General features: G+C 41.2%; 1 protein-coding gene across 1 annotated transcript in view; it reads right to left on the reverse strand.

The window, feature by feature from the left end:
- Positions 1–23,161, reverse strand: part of PTPRT (protein tyrosine phosphatase receptor type T) — a 1,693,536-nt gene that overhangs the window by 122,458 nt on the left and 1,547,917 nt on the right. Inside the window, exon 25 of the mRNA XM_078652140.1 lies at positions 882–998. Coding sequence (XP_078508266.1) covers positions 882–998 — 117 coding nt within the window. The remainder of the gene's footprint in view (positions 1–881; positions 999–23,161) is intronic.

A 23,161-nucleotide genomic window follows, 5' to 3' on the forward strand; every position in this document is an offset into this window, starting at 1 on the left:
ACTTGCTTCCCTTCTAAGGAAAAACTAAAAGATTTATATTGGGAAATGATATATTTTGCAATGTTTAGTGACAGTATAAACGTAAATCTAACATCTCGTTTTTTAAATTTAAAAATGTATCCCTCATATGAACCTTTTTGGGACCTAATTGAAAAACCTTATGATAGAAAACTTTATTTTCAATTCCGCATTGGCACATTACCCTTAAATGCGTTTAAGAAGCATTGGTCCCAGACATGGGATGAACATTGTCACCATTGTAATGAGGAAATTGTACATATCTCCCATTTCCTGTTTTGTTGTCCACTGTATTTGACCCCCAGACGTAAGTGGTTAAAACCGGTGTGCTTAAAGTTAGGAACCCGAAGCCAATCTGAAGCCCTTAGGATACTTGCATCAGACTGTACAACATTATATGTGGTTGGTGTAGCAAAATATTTGGCGTGGTCGTGGCTAATTCGTACCCGATCACTAATGGCTACTGTATTATAATGAAATTATGTATATCCTTAAATTGTATTTTTGCGTCATAGATCATGTTCTTTACTTTTTAACCTATGGAATGTGTTTATTTAAACTGTAATAATGTGTTGTAATTTTATGAACTTTTATTATGTACTATCCGGCATTTAATGTTTAATATGTATTTTTAGAAGTATTTTTAGAAGTAGTATTTATTGTATAGGGTTAGGTGAATGCTTTTATGACAAAATGTCGAATAAAGCTTAAATATAAAAAAAAAAAAAAAGATATTGATCATCACAAGTTGCGATTCATTACTTGACACATAATGTGATTAGGAGAAAATAGACAGGGATAAAGCAGAGTCCAGAGAACGTAGCTAGACCAAAGCAGGGCAGCAAGAAGGACGAATAACTTACCTTTTGAACAGTAAATGTGCGTATCACATACTCTGCCAGTGGCTCTGTCTCGATCAGTGCTACTTTAATATCTCCGTAGAACTCTGTGTCATCTGGCCAATACCTGACGCATTTTACCTGCATATATAGAGCAGAGAAAGTCACAAAGCGTTATGGTTGATAGATAGATAGATAGATAGATAGATAGATAGATAGATAGATAGATAGATAGATAGATAGATAGATAGATAGATAGATAGATAGATAGATTGCAAAACACACGTAGAGAAAAATCCAGTTCATGAAAATAGAGTAAACAAACTGTAGGATAATTACATCGGAGACAAGAGGACAAGTAAATTTGAAGAGGAGAAAGATGGGGCAGAGGAAATAGGAACAAGAAAAAAGAGAAGAGAAAGATCTTAAGGGACATAGAGTTAAAGTAAATGGTATTAGAGAAAAAAGAGAATGGAAAGGCGGATGCATGTTACAGCAAAACAAAACATCTTTTGTAGACATCAATTTTCGAAAATATTGTTTTTGTCTGTAGTATATTATTGTGATCAAAACATTTTTTATAAATGTGGACGTTCCCTTAAGATCTTTTTACATAATTTATTTTTTTGCACGTCTGTTTCTAATTACTACACAATGGAGGTTGCCAATGTGTAGTTATGATTCAGCATCATTTTCCACTGGAAAGGCATTCTTTTATTTAACCATAACTTATGACCCAATGAAGAGGTTTGCATAAAACCAAGCTATTTGCTAACTCTGTCAGCTAATGTTCGGCATACCAAGTGTTATGAATATCAGGTAACAGACAAAAAATTGACTGTGACAAACGAGTAATTAAAATTTTAGAATACATTTTTGAGTCCCTATTAATTAAAGTGATAGGTCTATAAGATCCAAGTTCCTCGATTGGTTTGTTCTTTTTGGAAATATAATAATTTTAGCTAAAGACCACAATATGGGGGGAGTCACTCTATTGTATATTTGCTTAAATAAGGTTGTAACAAATTCCTTCAATGGGCCCGAAAATACTCTATACATTTCCGTATGTATAAAATCTGTACCAGTAGCCTTCCCTGCAGGTAAACTGGTCATCATGAGGAGAACCTCTTCCCAGGATGGTGGCACTTCCAGAGACTCCTTACTCAGTTGACTCAGGGAGGATGTCTCTAAGTATTCACAGATGTATTACAACCTCAACTTAGCCTCCCCTGTTGCATATTCTCTGTATAACTTGATAATATTCTTGAAAGGCCACCCTTATTTTAACCGAGTTGGATACCATCCCATGAATTGGATCTCTAATTTTTCTTATTTCATTATATACCGTTTCCTCTCTTGAACTCATTGCTAAATGGTGACTAATTTTCTGACAACACTTATACACCTTTTCTTTCCACACAGTTCGTTTGCCACTTTTTTAGCGAATAATTCTAAGACCAATGCTCTGGCAGCTGCATCTCAAATTGAGCCACCTCACTACCCTGTTGCACAGCGATCACCAATTTCTCTTCTGCCCTCAATAAAGTATTCTGGCAATCCTGCAGTGTTTGTTTTTTTATTTTCCCCTGATTCAAGGAAAACTGTAAAGTCTCCCCTCGAATACCAGCCTTTAGGGTATCCCACACAACACCAGTTGATGCTGTACCAACATTAACTTTCAAAAATTCATAAATCCATTTTGCAATGTGTTTGCAATATTCCTCATTATATAAGAGGACCCGTTCAAAACTCCACGGGGTTTCCTTTTCCTTAACACCAACTAATACTAAAAGGTTGGGAACGGAAAAAGACCACAGATAGCGCTCAATTCCACTTTTAGATATTAAGGCATCTGAGACAAAAAAATAATTTAGTTGGACATGTGACTGATGCGGGGGAGAATAATATGTACACCCATGTTCAAGTTTTTTTTTTGCAATACCATACATCAATCAACCCATGCTCTCTATCACAGTTCCTTAAAGATTATAGTACTTTAGGTTTCAATCCTACATAAATCTTTTTCCCTACCATCGGCCAGTTACTGTGTAAATTAATATTCAAATCTTCACAGAATATAATTGGCAAAGGCCAATGAGTTAATTAATTAGACAGCTAATCAAGCATCCCGGTGTCATCTGCTACACTCCATATACTGAGCATACAGTTAATGGGAAACAATTAGAGGTTAAGCATTTGGTAATAACCCATCTCCCACATGGATCCACTCACATTTGTTTAACCTGGATCCCATTCTGATGGACAAAAATTGCCAACTGGAGGTATGTGTGCCTTGAGAAGTGCCCGATTAACCCATAACCCAATGTTATCAACACATCTCTCTGTGCCCCGCTACATGGGTTTCTTACAAACAGATAATGTCCGCATATAACTGTTTGAGCCCCTCAGACACTTTTTTGAATTGTTCCATCCACAAATATTAAGGGTAGTGATCCGCAATTAACCTTTTCCAGCCATCATGTTAGTCTACTATACGCGTCCTGCATGTAACCCCTGTACCTTATCGGAAAATTTCTAAGACTGTCCACCACACAGAAAACCCATAGGTTCCTTCTCCAACTCAAACCCTATTCAACGTGTGATGCCCCCATCCTAACCACACCCACAGCCTGACCCCCACCCCAACTTCCACCAAAACACAAGCAATAAGGCCAAGCCTAAATGATGTACACCTGGTTAACAAACCCACCGCTCAACCCTACCTTACCAAAAGCAGAGAAAAATAAATAAATACAAAAATGTGGCTACTTTATGCTGTTTCCATAAAAAAACACAGTTAATCTTAACTGAAGTAGATTACACCCCCTGAATTTCTTTTAGATATTCCGGTCACTTAATTTTGGAGTTAAAACTATGAGTTTGCCCATTAATAGTGACTTTCAGCCTTGCCGGCTTTTGCAAATAAACTTCTGTGCCAAGTTTCTGGAACGGGCAAACATCTGTCGTAGGCACCATCTATGTTCAACGGTGGCATGAGCAAAATCTGGCTTAACAAAAAAGTACACCCCCTCATATTCTTTGTTAGCATTTGGGCGAGCTTGATCATAGACATGTTGCCTAAGACGAGAGTTACCAAAATATGCAAGCATAGCTCGGGGCCTCTCCACTCCGGTAGATTGACGACTCTTCAACACTAAGGGGAACCGGTGTGCGCATTGAACTTCCCTGTCCCAATTCCATTTAGCCGAGTCCAAAAATGTACCTTTTAGGAGTTTTACAATGTATAATCTGACATTACCCCCTCCACCCCTTCAGGTATCTCCAGAAATTGTTAATTATTCCTCTGTTGCCTATTTTTATGATCTTTGAGTTTCCACATAACATCTGACATGATGGCATCCTGGAATGTCCTTTTGATCTTTAAAGAGCTAACCTTGGTCTCAAGGCTCCTGCCCTTCCACCATCCTTAATCGATCAGCAATGTTTACGCAGGTCTTATTCAATTTCATTATTCCTCCCTGGAGCTTTTTATAGGCTGACTATCATTCCAAGCTTCCTCCTGCAGTTGTTTAATAGAGAGAAAGACAGGGAAGGCTCCAAAGGATCACCTGCCGCAGAGTTCACCCTTTTTAGGTCCCGGTTCTTTACTAGGCTTCTCCCCATCATAATACGGAAGCTGTGAGGCAGAATAGTCCTACTTCGACTGCTCCCTTTCCCCCTTTTTTTATTCACCAGTGATTTCTTCCTTTGGGTTAGCACTGGGTCCCCAAGGGAACTACTGTTATTTGAGTCTAAGACTGCTTCATCACTGGTCAAGAGGTTATCATTATTAGAAGATTCGGGACATCTGTTAGAGAAAGAAATCTCTTTGACAGAATCTCAGGAGACATAACCACTCCTTGACTTTGTTCTTCCAGGTCACTCCCAGTAAGAGCCGAGGAACCAACAGTAGCTGTACTGTTATGCTGCCTCTTGTTCATAACCAAATGGGACCAGTCGCTCTGTATCAGCTCTGGAGTGCTCTTCAATCCTTCCGGTGCAGCTTAATCACTCATGGGCCCTAATGACAAAGGGTCATTATAGTCTGGGGGTTCCAGTAACTCTACAGGACACCTGGGAGCCTGAGTTAAATGTTCTTTTTCTTTTACCACCTCTGTTTAAATTTCCGGCATTATGTAATTTAACACAGATTCATCCTGAATGTCCCCTTTTCCTTCCCTCATATTAGAAGCCAGAAACATATGGGTAACTTCCGAGTGCAAGGCTCCATGAGTAACCCGCAGCACCATATTTTTCAACCCCGCTTCATGCTTTTCTTTACAGGCAACATGAACGTTTTTCACCTCCTGTCCCACATCACGGTGCTCTAACAGCGGCGCTGTGGCAGCTGTCCCAGTCACACCCCTAGTGCTGGTAGCAGTCGGCAGATCCACAGTATGGTGCTTCCTGGTTTTCACCTCCCGGCCCATCATGACCTTGAGGAAATTATTTCGGAAACATGGCAGTCCAAAGTCTTGTTTTTGAACGAGTGATTGCAGCTACGGAAGCCGTTTGCACAGCTGCCTTTGCGACTTCATCAGCCAATGAATTCCCTGCAACGTGAACGCCATCACGTTGATGACTCAGTGTATGGATCACATGAGTCTTTTGTAGTTCTTTCTGAAATTGAACTACTTGTTCACAAAGCAACTTATGCTTGATTGTGCCTCCTTTTGCATCTTTGAAACTGTTTTGAACCAAGTTCTGCAAGTATCCATTGTAAGACTGGACGCAGTAATACGAATCGCATACTATGAGTGTGGGGAATTCGTGATCGGTATTTTCAAGCGCCATCTTGAAAGCCTGTAATTCAGCTCGCTAAGCTGTACAGTTTCCGAGAGATTGTATTTTTGTGACCATAGGTCGGAATTTACCATCGCACCAGCGACCTTTAACAATCGTGCACTCAGCACTATTAGCTTGTTTACCCCCGATTGCAGGTTGTGCTGATCCGTCTGTATATAAAATACATTGGTATTGTTCTAGAGGGAGAATCTCAGTTGGCAGAGGGCATTTTCAAGTAGGGGTCAAAAACCTATTCAACGTCTGTTGCAGCAAGAGAGTTAACCCATTGTATCCATCTTGGATGTAAAGCCTTTGCATTCGGAATGCTTGCTTTTGTCACTGCCTCTAAGGCAGGTACAGGAGTAACGACCATTATACGTTTACCCTGTGCTAGAGCTCTCTCTTTTTCTACTGCAGTTTGAACCACTGTCAGAATTTTTTCTGTTGAAGTGAATTTCATTTCAGTTTGTGTTTACAAGTTTGATTTGCAAGCAATTGGTACTTTTTCATCTTCATTAAAGGTTAAGTACGTAAATCCGCATCTTCCTGGGATTATTCTGATTACAAGAATGCATATGTTTACGCGTGTCTGTAAATGTGTTGTTGCTAACATATCTGTTTGCATTGAACGCAAAATTTCAGTGTGTTTTTGAGTCCAATTTGTTGTTTTAAAATCAGGTTTGATTAATTCGTAGAGAGGTTTAAACCTTTCTGCGTAGTTTAGAATGTAAGTTCTTCCGAAATTCAGGAAAACTAGAATTGACTGTAAGTTTTTCAGCGTTTTTGGAGGTTGGAGCAGCGCACACTATTCTAAAAAGTTGTCTGCCAGGCTTTTGCCTTCACTTGATAACTCGTATCCTAGAAAAAGGACGTTGAGGTGGGCAATTCTTGATTTCTTAAAGTTGAATAATAAAATAAAAAAAATTAAAAAAAATTAAAAAAAACTGTGAATGTGTGTCTTTCTGAAAAATAAATATGTTTTATATATGTATATGTAAAAATTGATGGAAGAATAAATGTTTAAATAAGTGTTTACATGGATGTTTTTTTTAATTGATTGGTTAACTGGCTTATTAAGTGTATCTTAGTGAATACATATATTAGTGAGTAATGTTTAAATATTTAAATATATGTATTAGTGTTTCACTTTGTGTATAAGTGGTTGCATAGGTTGGTGAGTAGCTACATGTGTATGTACATGGGTTATTAGAAGTTTTTTTTAGTATCAGTATGAGTGTCTGTATGGTTTGGTGGGGGTATTACTTAGCACATAGATGCATTAATCACTGACTCACTGTTTGTATGTGTTTTGAAGACAGCATATGTGCAGGACTGTATGGGTGTATAAGTGTGTATATGTGTGTGTTAGTGAGTGAATGACTGTCTCACTAGTGTCTTTATCAGTAACTACATATGTTTTAATCTAGTATATGTGAATATTGATGTATATAAGTGAGTTTATGTGAGAGTAAGAGATTGTAAGAGTTCCTGTTTAAATAAGTATGTGTTTCTATAAGTAATTGTTTAAGAGAGTAAATATGTGTAAGTTTCCTTAGAAGTAAGGTGGTAGTGTGTGTATAGCTGTATATGCAAATAAATGGATGTTCAATAGTTTATTTGCATGTGTGAGTAACTTTTGGATGACTGTCGTTGTGTAACAGGAAATATAGGTGTATCACTACATATGATGAGTGAGTGACTTTATAGAACTGTTGGTGAATGAGTGGATGTGTATATACATGGTGGAATTACTGAATTGGTTGTTGTAACTGGTTTTTGAAAATTTTAGTTTCTATTTTTGAATATGTGTTTCAATGGTTACATTACAGTGAAAGGAGGTCTGTCACTCTGTCACAAGGATGGTGTCATCAGTGATGTCATGAGTGATGTCACTGACCATGTCATGAGTGATGTAATATGTGACGTCATCAGCAGTGCATTGCACGCGCAAGTTATAGTGAGTCCAACTAACTATAACGTGGGAATTTCAATGGTTTTATGCGAGTAAAATTTCCAGCTAAGTATAACTGGTGTGAAACCTATGGTTTTTTCAGTGAATTTAATAGTTTTTTTAAATGCTAATTCCTAACTATAACTGGTGTGAAACCTATGGTTTTTTCAGTGAATTTCATAGGTTTTTTAAATGCTAATTCATAACTATATATAAAGCCTCAAACCTATGTTTTTTTCAGTGAATTTCAAAGGTTTTTTAATAGCAAATCTCTATAGCTATGAAATATAATATTTATTATAAAGAATTTTATATTGTATATTTATGTAATACTATTTTTTAATGTATATTTTTCCCTTTTTTTTTTTTTTGCCCTGGAGTGCTCCCGGTGCGCGTACTGGTGAGCGCACCGGTAAGCGCAGTCTTGCGGTGCGCCCCGGTGCGCGTACCAGTGAGCGTCCCGTTAGCGCTATTGCCGCGAACGAAAACAACATCGTGATGTATTGCGTAGCCGCGAGATGCGTCTTATGACGCACGACGTAAGCGCACCCGGAAGCGCCCGAGCGCATACGATCGCGCAATGTAAGCGCCCGACGCGCTTACGCTACGCGCCCCGGGGCGCGTAGCGTAAGCGCGTCAAGCCATGTGACTTTAAAATAACACTTTTCATTGGTTCAGAACATTTTTTTCCCAAATATTGAGTAACCCACCCATTTCTCTCACTATTGCTTTGTAGTTGGAGAGAGCATGAGGTGTTCTGTGCATTATCTGCTTCTCAAAGTTTCCTGATCTACAGCAATGGCTGCAAGGGAGTCATCCAGCAGTGATTCTGATGTTTTTTTGCCTGAGGACCCTCCTCACCACAAAACAAAGGACCATTTCATTTGGAAATTTTTTGACATCCCTGAAGGAAAAAAAAAGGTTAATGCTGCTAAGGTAACCTGCAAGATATGTGGCACTATTTTATCCAGAGGCAATCCTAATAGGAAATATAGCTTTCGAAATGCCACTTTAATTAGGCATGTCCAGAGAATACACCCAAATAACTATGCCAGGGAGAGTGTCAGAGACCTGGCACGGAATTTACCAAGAGATGGCGGCAGTATCTCCACTGGTGGAGGAACACCTTCAGGAACACCACGTGGAAGAATGGTCCCTAACGTGCAGCCGGTCTTTGCAGGCATAAAATTTCTATGCGTGGACTGCGATGAACTGCTCTGTTATGGGGAGCAGAGCGTTGAACTTATTGCTATGAAGAGACAGGAACACCGCTGCCCTCCCCGTCCCTAATTTTTCACAATGTTTTGCTCCTGTTGAGCAGTTTTGGAATCCCTGTTTTTGTTTTTCCCCTGAAAAAAATCCCAAAAAATATAAAATCGTTCTAAAAAAGTATAAAAAAATATAAAACAACAAAAAGAATTAAAAAAACAGTTCTTTTCAGAACTACCTCCAATTTAGAAAAAAATGCGAATTTTTTTTAAAACTGTCATTCTTTTTTCTCCAGGGTACGCTCCCCGGTACGCTCCCCGGTGCGCGTACCGGGCGCTCCCCCCGCAAAAATCGAAAAAAAAATAAAAAAAAATGTTTTTGCCCCGCGGGGCCCTTATATGGCCCCCACATCAAACCTAGGGGGTCAGGGGGGGATCTACCCTGCCTCCTTTTGGTCATTTCCCCCTTTGTTTTTGCCACCTCTTGTGTCTCGATCCTACCGAGACACAAGAGGGCGGCCGCTCCAGACTGTTTAGAATGTTGACAGACACCCGAGAGCCAATCAGCTTTCCGCTCGCGAACTCGCGTAGCGCGCTGGTGCGCGCCCCGGTGCGCGTACCGGAGCGCGCATATAGATATGTATATTTTTTTAACCTAAATTACTCAAAATCCACTGGAGCACATATCTTGAGACATAGCAAAGGCACATCGGGCTACCAGTCCCTACAATTTTGCCAAGTTTGGTGGAAATCCATTCAGCCGTTCAGGCTAAAAGTGAGTCCAACCGCCCTATGGAAATTAACATGGGGAAAACACGTTTTGGGACCCCCCTTTTATCTCGGCCCCTGCTTGACGAATCCCCCCCAAACTTTCAGGGAAGGAGCAGAGCGGAGCGGGCCATCTTCTTTGAGAAATTCGCGAAGATTCGTCCACCGGCGCCAAAGTGATTCCCAATAGAATGTTGCGGATATCCTATGGAAAGTAGATCCTAACTATAACTACCTACTGGCGACTGCCAGCAGGTAATATATATATATTTTTTTTTTTTTTGGCATACATTTATACATATACACCCTTTCAGACTTAGAGTGCTTATGCTTAAAAACTTTGCTAACAGATTTTCAAGGCGAGAAAATTCAGAGTGTCCCTAGTGTTGGAAGGTGCTCTATACAGGGGCTGTTCTTCACCTAAACTTGGGAACTACCAAGTGTTCTTTGCTTCTTTATGTTATATATATATACATACTTACTGTGTGAACAAGGCAGAGGATTCTGCAGAAACGCTTAACAAGAAATAAAAAAAAGTACCTGATTACAGATTGAGCCTGCTGTGTTGGTGTCTGGTGTCCTATGAGAAACCGGAGTTGGAGTATATATAACTCGAACAGACAAGCGTGGACCCAGGTTTTCTCAGTGCATTATTTTCTTTTCGCCAATGCCGCCATGACGCGTTTCGGGAGATCCCTTCCTTGATCACATGGCATCATATATTTATATATATATATATATATATATACACACACACCTATATATAATATATACACAAACTTTCTGGCTCATAGTCATTTCGCAAGTAAAATGCTTTCTGAAGGCTGCAAGGTAATTGTATAGTATTTTAAGAAACTATGGTAATTAAAATAAAATAAGGATTTTTGAAATAATCTGAATATCTCATTACCTCATTCTTTTTTAACAATAGTACATTAATCCAAATATTTGGTCAACATAGTAGTAATTTTGCAGTCCATAATTATATCGATACTAATTCTATCATTCCCAAAAGTTACATCGTTGTGTATTCATGAGTAATCGGAACTAGCTTCAAATTCATATAAATTCAAATATCTTTTCGAATCCAATACATGAACAGATATGCTGACATTTCGAGAAATTAGCATTTTAATGATAGATTCACCCTAGCATGGGATTTATTATAACATCTCTTAACAGCCCTTTTGTATGCCAATATTTTCATCATAGTCTTTCAAAGCCTTTCTCAAGCCACAAAAATAGGTGCGGGGCTGAAGGAAGACTGACTACGTGGAATAACAGAGCTAAGGGCAAAGAGAGAAACAGAAATAAGACCAAGACAAAAAAAAATGCAAGGGACGAGTAGTAGTGAAAAAGACTGCGTTGTATGTAACTGATAAGCGACATATGATTTTTTCCTCACTATCCGGGCGCTTCTATCCCACCACTACCTTTAATTCACGGTTGCTATGGCAAACAGAAGGGCTCCAGCAATGATCAGTGAAGAAGCCTCTGGGCATCCCTTGCGCACGGGGTGGGAGGGGATACATGGCACAGTAATGTGGTGAAAGCGAAATAAAGGTGCTGGTTTCCACAATAAAGGTGAACCAGATGCATTAAACTGTTCTGACAATTTGTCAGAAGGGAAATAAAAAAAGGAAGAATAGAAATAAAAATAATTTCAGCTGAATAGGGAGGGAATTGGATTGTTTCAATATTTGGATGACTAAAACAGATAATTCGATTCTATTTTGATCAGTCTTTTGAAAAAGGCATCTAACATCTGTTCTGTGTAATTTGTCTGCATTATTACAATGCATGCTTCATAGTAAATTACTGATAAGTGGCAATTAGTTGGAGTGATGATCAAATATATGTATTAAGTCCAAGAAAGGTTTCTTTAAAGCTGAGGGAGTTGGTACTACAACTCCTGAGAGATTAATTTTACAAAGTTGAATAGACAGTCGTGATACAGTTTTGGGTACAGGCTTCTGGGTGCCTGCAACTCATTCAATTCAATTGGTTATAAAGTGCAAGAAAACAGCACATGAGCAAGGCTTCAGTTTAGAGAGTGAAAATGATGTGCAATTACTATATCGTAGGCCTAGGACATTGACTTGTCAACAAAGATGTTGCTGATGCTGCCTCTTACAGAAAGAACTATGTGTACTGCTGGCAGCAGTCATTCTGTTTGCAGTTATTATGAAAATTTCGTCATAGAGATATGCTATTGATAAACATTAAAAGTAAGAGAAGCTCAAAAAGGATAGCCAAAAAAGAGCCATAATGAAATCGAGAGCTTGAGTTTATGAGATCACCACTGTGTTTTCCCATGGATTCTTTAAAAATAGGTCTTTTTGATGTCCCTTGGCAGTTAACAATTGTGCCTTAGTTTCGTTGATATTGTGTTCCAATGTGTTGCCATGTAGCTCATGGAAACCTCAACACAAATTTTTCGTGGAATCGTTTAATTGTAAGCAGTTTCCTTAATAGGAGGTAGTTAGGTTCTGCTCTGAGACAGGCATCAAGAGAGGTTCAAAATGTATGACCCTCCACTTCTATTGAATGAAATGGACTTGAAGGGATCGGATGCAAGGATACACATTGAAGAATTCGAGTGGGATGTAATGTGAGCGCAATTATTGAGGTATGCAAGGCATTTATAGGGTTAATTGGTACAACCACAGTGACCCACAAGAATAGGAGCCTGTAGACCCTGTAGACAACGTGTACTTGCTTTGTGCTTTCAAAGAGACAATAACTGGTAGTAACAGTGTTGTAAACTGCAGACTGATAAAGAGGGATCAGAGCAGGTTGATGAGAACTTCCTTTTAGACGTGTGCTATGGCCGATTACCTCCTTCTCATAAACTGCTGACTAATAAAAGGCCATGAAAAAACGGATTTATTTATTACATGTTCCTGCAATTGTTTCACAACTATTATTTCCATATTTCCTAGAGGGGTGTGGCAGGTTGTCCCTTTCTAGATGGTCTATGGTAGGTGTTTTAGTAGTTGGGAGATGTGTGTTCTGACTGACAGACTATGCCATCTTTGAAAAAAATAGCTTATCATGCTGTTCTTTTGACTAGCCAGTGAAGAAAAAAGATGGATGCTTTGAAATTTGAAGCAAACCTTGGATATCTCTTTCTTAAATACAAGTTTGAAGATGTTGAGGGATGGTCGAAGTAAGACAGAAAAGAGCTGTGTGTTAGTCAGGATTGGGTGTTGTTCACATTTGAAATGGAAATATACATTATTTTTAACTGAACAAACTGCTAAAAAAATCCTTCTGATTGGGTGCAGAGTGCTTCTCTGTCTTTCTGAAATCACCATATTCTGGTCGATGTTGGAAGTTTTTGTGTCCCTGGATTTCTTCAATTTTTATGATATCACCTAGCACAATGTATTTGGTAATATTGTGGTAGGATTACTCTACCAGAGATTCTTTGTCATTTTTGAGTGGTGGTGTTGGTTCCGGTTTTTTGCACTCTGCTTTGTTAAGATCACCCAGCAGCCCAGCATTTTCAAAGACAGTAGAAGATAACGAAATGGCCTGATCATAACCTTGTTAATGTTATGTGTGAATATCAAATTGAATTTGTGAAAAAGTGTGCACGTCCAGTAACAACTCCGATGAACCCCCAGCACATTCATATGTTTGATCAATCAAAGAAGCTTTTGTGCCTAACTTTCGTTTGCAGGGTGGGCATCTAGTGTGCTGGTTAGTGTGAACAACCAGAAGCCTTACTTTTGATAATGAATGCTTGTGTCCCTACAATAAAAAGCATCAGGAAAAAGTCTGACTAGAAGCAAGTGTTTCACTTTTATTTCCTAACGCAAAGAAAGGCTCCATAGCGATTGGTCAACCGGACTGTATCACACAATGTTTATGAGGTAGTTTGTGTTGCAAGACCTCATTACAAATGTACAGTGACAGACCATTTTGAATAGTTTGCATACTGAATAGCTTAAATAATGCAGCTATACCACTCACTCAACTATTGCCATGCCACCCTCACACACCTTTTCCTCTCCTCTCCATGCGGAGGGCTTGTAAAAAATTGGAGCGCTCCTGGAGGAAGGACTGGGAGGAAGCCAGTAAAACGGAATATCGAACGGCAATGAGGAAGTATAAAAACGTCATTCGGTTGGCTAAAACTCAGTTTTTCGAGCAGAGAATTAACAATGCCTCTAACTCCTCAAGAGAAACCTTCCTGGTGGTCAAAGAACTCCTGAAAGTTCCAACACCACCTACCCCCACGGAAAACTCGGAGGCCAAATGTAAGAATCTGGCAGAATATTTTCATACGAAGATTGAAAAAATTCTCATTTCACTACCTCCGCCCAAGATAGAATCCGGGCATCGGGAGGAGGAGGGTTGTCCCCAGACAATGCTGGAATCCTTTGGGCCAGTCACCAGGGACGAAGTCCTCAAAGCCCTATGCTCTATTAAGAGTGGCTCCCCCCGGGATGTTGCCCCCATGAGAATCCTTAAACAAGTGGCCCCCTTCATTGTGGAACCCATCACCAAAGTCATCAATGCTTCGTTACGTACCGGCATTGTCCCACCTAATTGGAAGAATGCAATAGTGAAAGCCCTCCTAAAGAAACCCTCTTTGGACCTTTTAGACCTGGCCAACTATAGGCCCATTTCGCTCCTTCCAGGGCTGAGCAAAATCTCTGAAAAACTGGTCAACTCTAGGTTATCCAATTTTGTGGAGACCAATGGAGTGCTAAAAAACTCCCAAACTGGCTTTCGCCCGGGCCAAGGCACCGACACCGCCTTGCTGGCAGTCATGGAGGAGGCACGTTGCATTCTTGACTCAGGGGGATCAGTGGCAGTGATCCTCCTGGACCTGAGTGCAGCATTTGACACTGTGAACCATCAAGTGCTACTCCAGAGACTATCAGATGCCGGAGTGAGAGGAACAGCGCTAAACTGGCTTAGGTCATTTCTTAGCGAAAGATCTTTCCAGGTATGGGAAGGGAGCGCATGATCAGCATCTACCCCCCTCCATTGCGGTGTGCCTCAGGGCTCCTCCCTGAGCCCTACACTATTCAACGTGTATATGGCTCCCTTGGAGGAGGTGGTGGCCCCATTCAACATCAAGATCGTGAGCTACGCTGACGACACCCAATTGGTGTTCGCCCTTTCACAATCCTTGGAGAACTCCCAGATACTCCAAGCCTGCCTCTCACAGGTCCACTCCTGGATGGGGGACTCAGCACTCAAACTGAACGGGTCCAAAACGGAGATCATGGTGATGGGACCAAAAAACCCCTCCTTTCCCAGCTTAGCCTGGCCCAGTTGCTTGGGGTGCCTTCCTGAACCCAAGGATGAGATCAAGAGCCTGGGCATTTGGATGGAACGAGATCTCTCCCTTAGAGCCCAGGCATCCAAACTGGCGGGCGTCTGTTTTGGTCTCCTCAGATCAGTACGTAAGATACTGCCTCTCATCCCTTTTCTGTCGAGAAAACTCTTGATACAGGGTCTAATTATGTCCAGGTTGGACTTCAACAACGCGATCTACCTTGGGGCCCCCGAGAGCACTTTGAACAGACTCCAACAAGTTCAAAATGCGGCAGCACGAACGCTCTACAACATCCCCATGTCCTGCTCTGCTAAACCTGCATTAAGGGCACTACACTGGCTGCCAATTCGGGAAAGAGTGAAATTTAAATCCCTATGCCTCGCACACAAAATCTTGCAAGGCAAAGGCCCCCCCGTCCTGCAGAAAATGGTAACCCCGTACAAAGCGAGCAGAACTTTACGATCAGACCAGCAACACCTGACGGTCGTCCCAAGGGTAAAAAAGGCTCGATCGGGAGGCAGGAGATTCTCGGTCAACGTTTCCGTCCTTTGGAATGCCCTACCCCTTGGTCTTCGCGCAGAACCGTGTCTCCTGCGCTTCCGAAAACAACTTAAGACCCTCCTCTTCTGCTAAATCTCTCTTATCATTTTCCGCTATCTCTGATGTCGCTAGTTGGCAAAAGCGCAAGGATGCTCCAGGGTAACCGGGCGCTATACAAAACCGATTTAATAATAATAATAATAATAATCTTTGCCTCTCATTTCTCTCTTTCACAGTCTTTCTCATGGTCTTACTTTCATAGATTCATACACAAAGAAGACACACGTATGCACATAAAGGTAATTAATTGTGCCTTCTACCACCTAAATAGAGGACTTACACGGTTCAAACACTAGATGTGAGGTTTTTCAGAGATTATGGTGCAAGTGTTCGTGAAGACTTTCTAACTTGCCCCAATCCAAATACATAGTTATTTCTTCTTGTGAGCAATCCATCATGCAGAGAACTTACATGTGTGATACATTCCTCCAAAATAGACCAATATATACTAGTATGAGACAGGACACCCTTGCAGGATTTTGCATTATGCTTTTTGTCCTTTTTTATATTTTTTTTACAACTGTGTTTATTATGTGTTATATCCAACCATACAATATTATTCTGTTAAGAGAGTGGAGAGTCCATACTGTGGTAAGAGACTTAGTGATCTATGCTTTCTATGAATGTAAATCACATCAGGTTCTATGATGTATTTTTGGTATTTGAAGTGGGTACCAGTTGGCGGTTGGAGACTGGAGGAAAGCCAGAAGTACTTGCATGTACGCATAAGCAGCTCTTTACTTGGTGAAGAATAAACCTGTTTATATTTCACCTCTGCACTTTGTCTGTAGTCAATCACTACATTAGGTGTATACATAAATGATATAGCTCAAGGGTGCAATAGAGCAATGCTGTGTAACAACTGTTAAATGCCCGCCTCAAAAAGCATCTCCGAAATACAATTAATAAGTATACATCAATCTTCTACATCAAAGTTCTCAAAACAAGCGATTCTGCCGAAACCCTATTGTGTTTTTCTGGGCAGCCACATGATTTATACACAGAGTTTTCTTTCATAGCGCAGTAGTCCATTCCGAATGTCCATTGAAATATTGGTTAACCAATGCCATCCTCCAGTGGTGTGCCACATTTCTTTCAGCGGTAAGGAGGCCTGTAATATCTACTTTAAGCCATTGTAAGTATCAATGTGGAATGCTGAACTTATTATTATCCAAATGACATAGTGGTGTTCTGAAGACTGCTTCTTGATAATGCTTTATTCAAGAGAAAGGAGTTGGATGAATTACAGCTGAGTTGGTAGGCTGAGGTGTATTGGATCTTCCTTAATAAATATCTCTGGATTAACTTAATTTGGATTGTACCATCTTTACAATGGCGACGAGTTAAAAAGGACCCTGGATTCCATCCTTGTCGCCATTGTAAAGATGATACAATCCACATTGCCACTGGGAGCCATGTGTCACCTACCCCACCCATTCATCCATTAACCCCAATATAATTAATTTTGGATCAGGTACTACTGGGTTGCCTACATTTGTGAGTATGTTACAGATGTTGTGCCAATAATGTTGTACAAAAGGGCAAATTGTGTGGAAAAAACTTCCCAGGGTTACTTTGCATATCAAGCAGTATAGGTCAAGACCTCTGTTATTTCGCTCAACCTTGCAGGGCTATTGTATAATCGGTGAAGGACGAGTTGTATTCTCATGGAAAATATCAGCACCCTCCAACCATTTTGGCATCCACCCAATCCTCCTTTTTTAGGGTGCCCACGTCTCTTTCCCACCATGCCCTCAGTCCCGAAACAAAACCGAGACCGAGTTATCCTTATTTTACTCAGCGCCCTCAGGACATCCAATCTATTGTTAAACAGAACACTGTAAATGGTGGAGATCTTATTATTCCCCATTCCATAATCTGGCCCTCCATGGGCTTGTATTGTGGGAGAACTTGCAGTGGGGTGAAGAATGCTTATTGAGCACGGTGAAGCTGTCAGTATCACCAGAATTGTAATTTGTGCATCGGGTATGTGTCAGCTAAGTGTTGAAACATGTACACACAGCTGCCTTATCAGACATCCCCCAGGTTAAACATGCCTATATAATCTAATGGACTGAAGCCCTCCAGTTTAACTGTTTGTCACTGCCCATAGTGGTGTTTCCACCGTCAGCATTTCGTGCTAAATATTACATCTTAATGCTTGGTGCCAGCACACGAGTGATGCTTGAGTCACCGGCGGGAGGGTTGTGTGAGTGTGGTGCTCTAAAGTAAGCCAATGTCCCGGTTCTGCTGAAGAGCTTGAGCCTCTAGTGCTATAGCCAGGTCATCCTGATCTGTAAAAAGCCAGTCATTTATTGGTATTATCTGGCTAGCTCAGCAATACAGGTGGATGTCTGCCATTCCCAGGAATCCTTTGTATGGCATCATTGCAAATTTCCGATAAGCGATACTTAGCTGCCCCCCGCCCATAGGAGTTTTACAATTGACACTTGTAAAGTATTGAAGATGGTAGGTGGTATATTATATGGGAAATCTACAGTGTGTACAAGTGCCTTTGCAGAGATATCATCTTAAACAGGGGTCCCTTGACTTCCATGGTAATCAGCAGGAGGCTCTCTCATATATCCATGTATCTCCTTGCTCTGGCTACCACAGGCTTAATATTGTCGGTCCATGCTTGCTGCCTGCATGCCTTGTGAGTGCTATATGCATACCAATGCATTTATTATGGCGAGGTGCCCATTGAATGAGAGTAGTAGCCTTTGTATCATTGTGTATGTCTGTCAGTGTGATGTAGGTAGATTTGGACCAGTTACCCAATAGGCATGACACATCTGCAAATATTTGCAATATGGACAACAGCCAGGGCCGTGATGTCGGGCCACTGACATAGGCTAGAAGGCGAATGACGTAGAGCAATGCCCTCTCCTCGGAGTCATCCAACCAGCGGAATCCAGAGAGCCGTGCAACCTTATTGATTTATTCTGCCAGCGGCTCGATCACCAAGGTGAAAAGCAGGGGAAACAGGGGGCAATCCTGTCTTGTACCTTATTCAATTTTAATGAAAGAGGATAGTTCTCCAATCACCCTGACTCTGGCCCATGGTTTACAGTAAAGCACTGAGACATATCTATGGAAGACCAGGCCGAAGTTCATGCATTCCAGCAGACAGAACATGAACAGCCAGCAGACAAAGTTGAACTCTACAAAGACCAGAGCCCTGCATTCAGTTGACATGTCAGAAAGCACTATCTTGTTGTGCAGACATTGAATACAGTGGCGGGTGATGCGTTCAGTCATAAATTCATTTTGGTCTGGGTGTATCAGGGTCAATATTGTTTTCACAAGTCTATTCGCAAGCACCTACATTTTGGTCTCTGTATTAAGGGGCGATTAGGATTGCGGTGAATCTGCATCCTCCGGGCCGGCGGAAGCCACCGCCGGCACGGAGGATGCGGATTCACCGCTGCGGTGCCTACAAAGACCCCCCGCCAGATTAGGATGGCTGGGGGGTCATCGGCGGATGGGAAGACCGTCTGCCGCTTTTCCGCCACGGTCGCCTTCCGACTGTGGCGGAAAAGCTCTAATATGGTGGCGGTGTCTATCAGACACCGCCAGCCATATTAGGATGGGGTAGAAAACATGCTTTTCCGCGGCGGCTTTTTGCCGTGGAAAAGCATGTGGTCTTTGGTGTTTGGGAGCCCGTTGCGGGCCCCCAGGGTGTCGGGGGTGGGGGGTGCACATGGGGGGTACCTATGGTACCCCCCAGCATTTACATGCACAAAGCGGCAGGCACCGCGCGGCCTGCTGCTTTGTGCATGTAAATGTGAAGCATGCATTTTTAACCTTGCGGCGGGTGCTGCTTCAAGCAGCACCCGTCGCAAGGTTAAAGATACGGGATGTGACCGCCAGGGTGGCGGTCACATCCTAATTGCACCTGAGGGACCGCCGCTGCCCCTGCGGACGGTCCCTCCACCTCGGGGGTGGCGGACAGACGCAGGTCCTTCCGCTATCCTAATAGGCCCCATAGTATGGAGATGGGCCTGTATGAGTCACATTTGCCATGCAGTTTTGTAATTTTAGTATTACTGAAGTTGTACCCTCACAGAGATTGTGGGGGAGTTTCGCGGTTCTCGGGGTTTCAGTATACATACCTAGCAATGGTAGAGTTATTCACAACACATGTTTTTTAAACATTTCAAGGGGGAAGCCATTGGTGCTGGGTGTTTTCTCAGTCGGGAGCGACTGAATGGCCTCCTGGATTTCGTTATCTATGATTGGCTCCTCTAAGTCCTGTCTATCCACCTCATTGAGCATGGGCATGATCAGGTCCTCAACTATCAGACTGTTCCTCTCAACTGAGGGTGTGGGCCAATCAGCATAGAGATGAATGCAGTATGTTGCAAGTTCTTGGACTACATGATGGGCGTCCGTTAGGATCTGGTCAGTGGTGGTAACCAAATTTGGTACCAACTGAAGGCCCTGTTTCTTGCTCCCCATCCAGTATTATAGCTTCCATGTCTTATATCTCAGGTTGTATCATTTATATTGTGTCACCTGGTGTGCTGCTGATTCTGAGTCCATCATCTTCTGTCGGGGTGCCAGCATAATTAGGTTGGTTTTGTGCGTTTGATATCCTTTCGTGGTCTCCTTCCGCCCTTTGTAAGACATGTTCTAAGTCTGTGATTTCTTTCCAATCCCACCTCTTTGTTGCAGTGTGAAAGGATACTATCTGTCCCCATAATACCAATTTTAGCACTTCCCACAGAATTACCGGGGAGTCTACTGTGTCTTTGTTTATATTAAAATCGTCTGTGATGTGTTGTCTGAAGCAGTCATTAAAGAAGGCGTCTTGGAGCCACCAAGTGCTCAGACATCAATTTCTCATCTGCTGCTGTGCCGGGTGCATAAGTGATAGGGTTACTCGGGCATGGTCTGTAAGGGCACGTTGCAGAATCTGGGAGATGGCCAAGTTGATTATGTTCATTGACGATACAAAGAAGTAATCTAGTCTGGAGTAGAACATATGTGAGTGCGAAAAAAAAGTTTATTCAGTAGGTTGAGAGTGCAATAATTGGCAGGCACCTGTCAGGGCCAGTGAGGTTCCCCATGACTTCAAGTTGATAGATTTACATGTATGTGGGTTACTTATGTCTCTATCGTGGTCCATTACTGAATTGAAGTCACCTCCAACTTTGTCCCAATGGGAACTGATGTAGAGTCCTTGTGAGGGTTTGCAATGTGTCAGCCTCCAGAGAGGTGAGGGGCATAGACTGAGGTGACTGTCCAGCGTGCACCCTCTATCGCACCCTCAATTGTGATGAATTTGCCTTGTTTGTCATAATGGGTGTTGCTGACTTGTGTAGGGAAGCATTTGTGGACTAATATGGCATCACTTCATGAGGTGTTTGTATATCCGGCATGAAACGCTCAGGTTTAACCCTCCCCCACTGTAGAATGAGGCTGTTGTTTCCTAGTAGGTGTGTTTCTTGTAGTAGTACCACTGGAGGAGAGTAGCGCTTGAGGTTATCAAACAGTGCACCTCTCTTGAGTTTATTATTTAGACCATTGACGTTCCATGACCAAATGGCTGTTGAATTAACTCAAAAGGCTATAGTGGGAGGCCGGATCAGCACTGTTCCCAAATGCCCAGTGGGATAGCCAGATTGGGCCCCCTTCCACTGCTGAAAACCTTTTACTGCTGCTGTCACATGCCTCTGTATTTTGGCGGCGAGTCAGTTTCCCTTTGCTGCCTTCTCTACAGGTAGGTAGTCAACACCTTGCCGACCTCCAATTCTTCCTAGACCTAACTCTGGGATGTTTCTGCTTTGTTGACAAGGTTCCTCTTGGCGGTGTCTCTCGAACAGGCTTCAGGGCCTGGACATCTATGGAGGACTTTGAGCTTGGCTGGGAACATGAGCAGACATATCAGTTGCATCGCCCCCGGTTTCATTTTAACCACATAATAAGATTATCTCTGTTTTTGCACTTGAAGCATGTAGGCTGGGTAGATGCTTTTTTTGCAGACTCCAGTTGCAGTATGCCTACAAGCTAGGCTTGCCGTTATTTATAATTTCTCTGTCTGCGTACTTAATGAAACATGTGATCACAGGCCTCTGGGTTGTTATCAGTGGGGGCCACACTGCAAGTGAGTTTTGGACCCTCTCTAAACAAAGCAGGGTGAGAGGGCATTCTCTGGTTGCCAGAGTTGGAGCCAGGTGCAGAGGAATGTCTGAGGACGGGATACCTCTGCTCCCACCAGCACTCCAATGAAGCGCAGGTTTTTGCAGTGCAAATGCCCTCTGCACCCTCCACCCTGCATTTCAGTAGTCCTATCTTCGCCTGTAGCCAGGCTGGATCACTGACATAATATCGACGACACAAATATCGAGATACACAAATATCGAGTCAAAAATATCGATTGACAAAATATCGACTCCCTATCTTCAAACAGGTAAGTACCAAAATATCGACTCCAAAATATCGACTTACAAAAATATAGACTGTCAAAATATCGATTTTTTTAAAAGTCTTAAAATTAAGTTAAAACTAATATAGTAATAAATATATTTAATATAAACTTAGAAATAATTAATAAAAAAATGTAATTTTAATAAATAATTTATATAATTAAAAAAATTATATCACCAAAAATTACACACACACACATATATATATATATATATATATATATATATATATATATATATATATATAAACATATTATTAAATAAACATATATAACATTTTAGAAAATGTTTAAAATTTATTGTTACAACTATAGTGAGTTCAACATTAGCAAAAGTGTTGGATAGCGTAGAGGTCAAATTTACTACTCCCACTCCAGTGGGTGCAACAGTAGGGAAAGCGCTGGATAGCGTAGAGGTTAAAATTACTATTCCCACTCCAGGGATGTATGACGTTACAACGCATACTTTTACAATGCCTACCATTACAACAAAACTTTTACAACGCAAAAACTTTTACAACGCATACATTTACAACGCAAGATTTTACAACGCATATACCTTTACAACGCATACCATTACAACGTAAGTATTGGTAAGTATATAATAATTATTTGAATATAAATTAATAAAAAATATTATAATATAATTTAATATAATTTAATTTTATTAAATAAATTTAATTTAAATGTAATTGTACTTTATTTTTACAAAGTACCCCTGTACCCCAAAAACCCAAAACTGACCCTGAACCCTAAAAATACCCCTTTACCCATAAACTGAAAACTGACCCTGAACACTAAAAATACCCCTTTACCCGAAAACTGACCCTGAACCCTAAAAATACCCCTTTACCCCAAAAACTGAAAACTGACCCTGAACACTAAAAATACCCCTTTACCCAAAAACTGAAAACTGACCCTGAACCCTAAAAATACCCTTTTACCCCAAAAACTGAAAACTGACCCTGAACCCTAAAAATACCCCTTTACCCCAAAAACTGAAAACTGACCCTGAACCCTAAAAATACCCCATTACCCAAAAACTGAAAACTGACCCTGAACCCTTAAAATACCCCTTTACCCCAAAAACTGAAAACTGACCCTGAACCCTAAAAATACCCCTTTACCCAAAAACTGAAAACTGACCCTGAACTCTAAAAATACCCCTTTACCCAAAAACTGAAAACTGACCCTGAACCCTAAAAATACCCCTTTACCCAAAAACTGAAAACTGACCCTGAACCCTAAAAATACCCCTTTACCCAT

This window comes from Lissotriton helveticus, chromosome 7 (genome assembly GCF_964261635.1).
Source record: "Lissotriton helveticus chromosome 7, aLisHel1.1, whole genome shotgun sequence".
Lineage (NCBI taxonomy): Eukaryota > Metazoa > Chordata > Amphibia > Caudata > Salamandridae > Lissotriton > Lissotriton helveticus.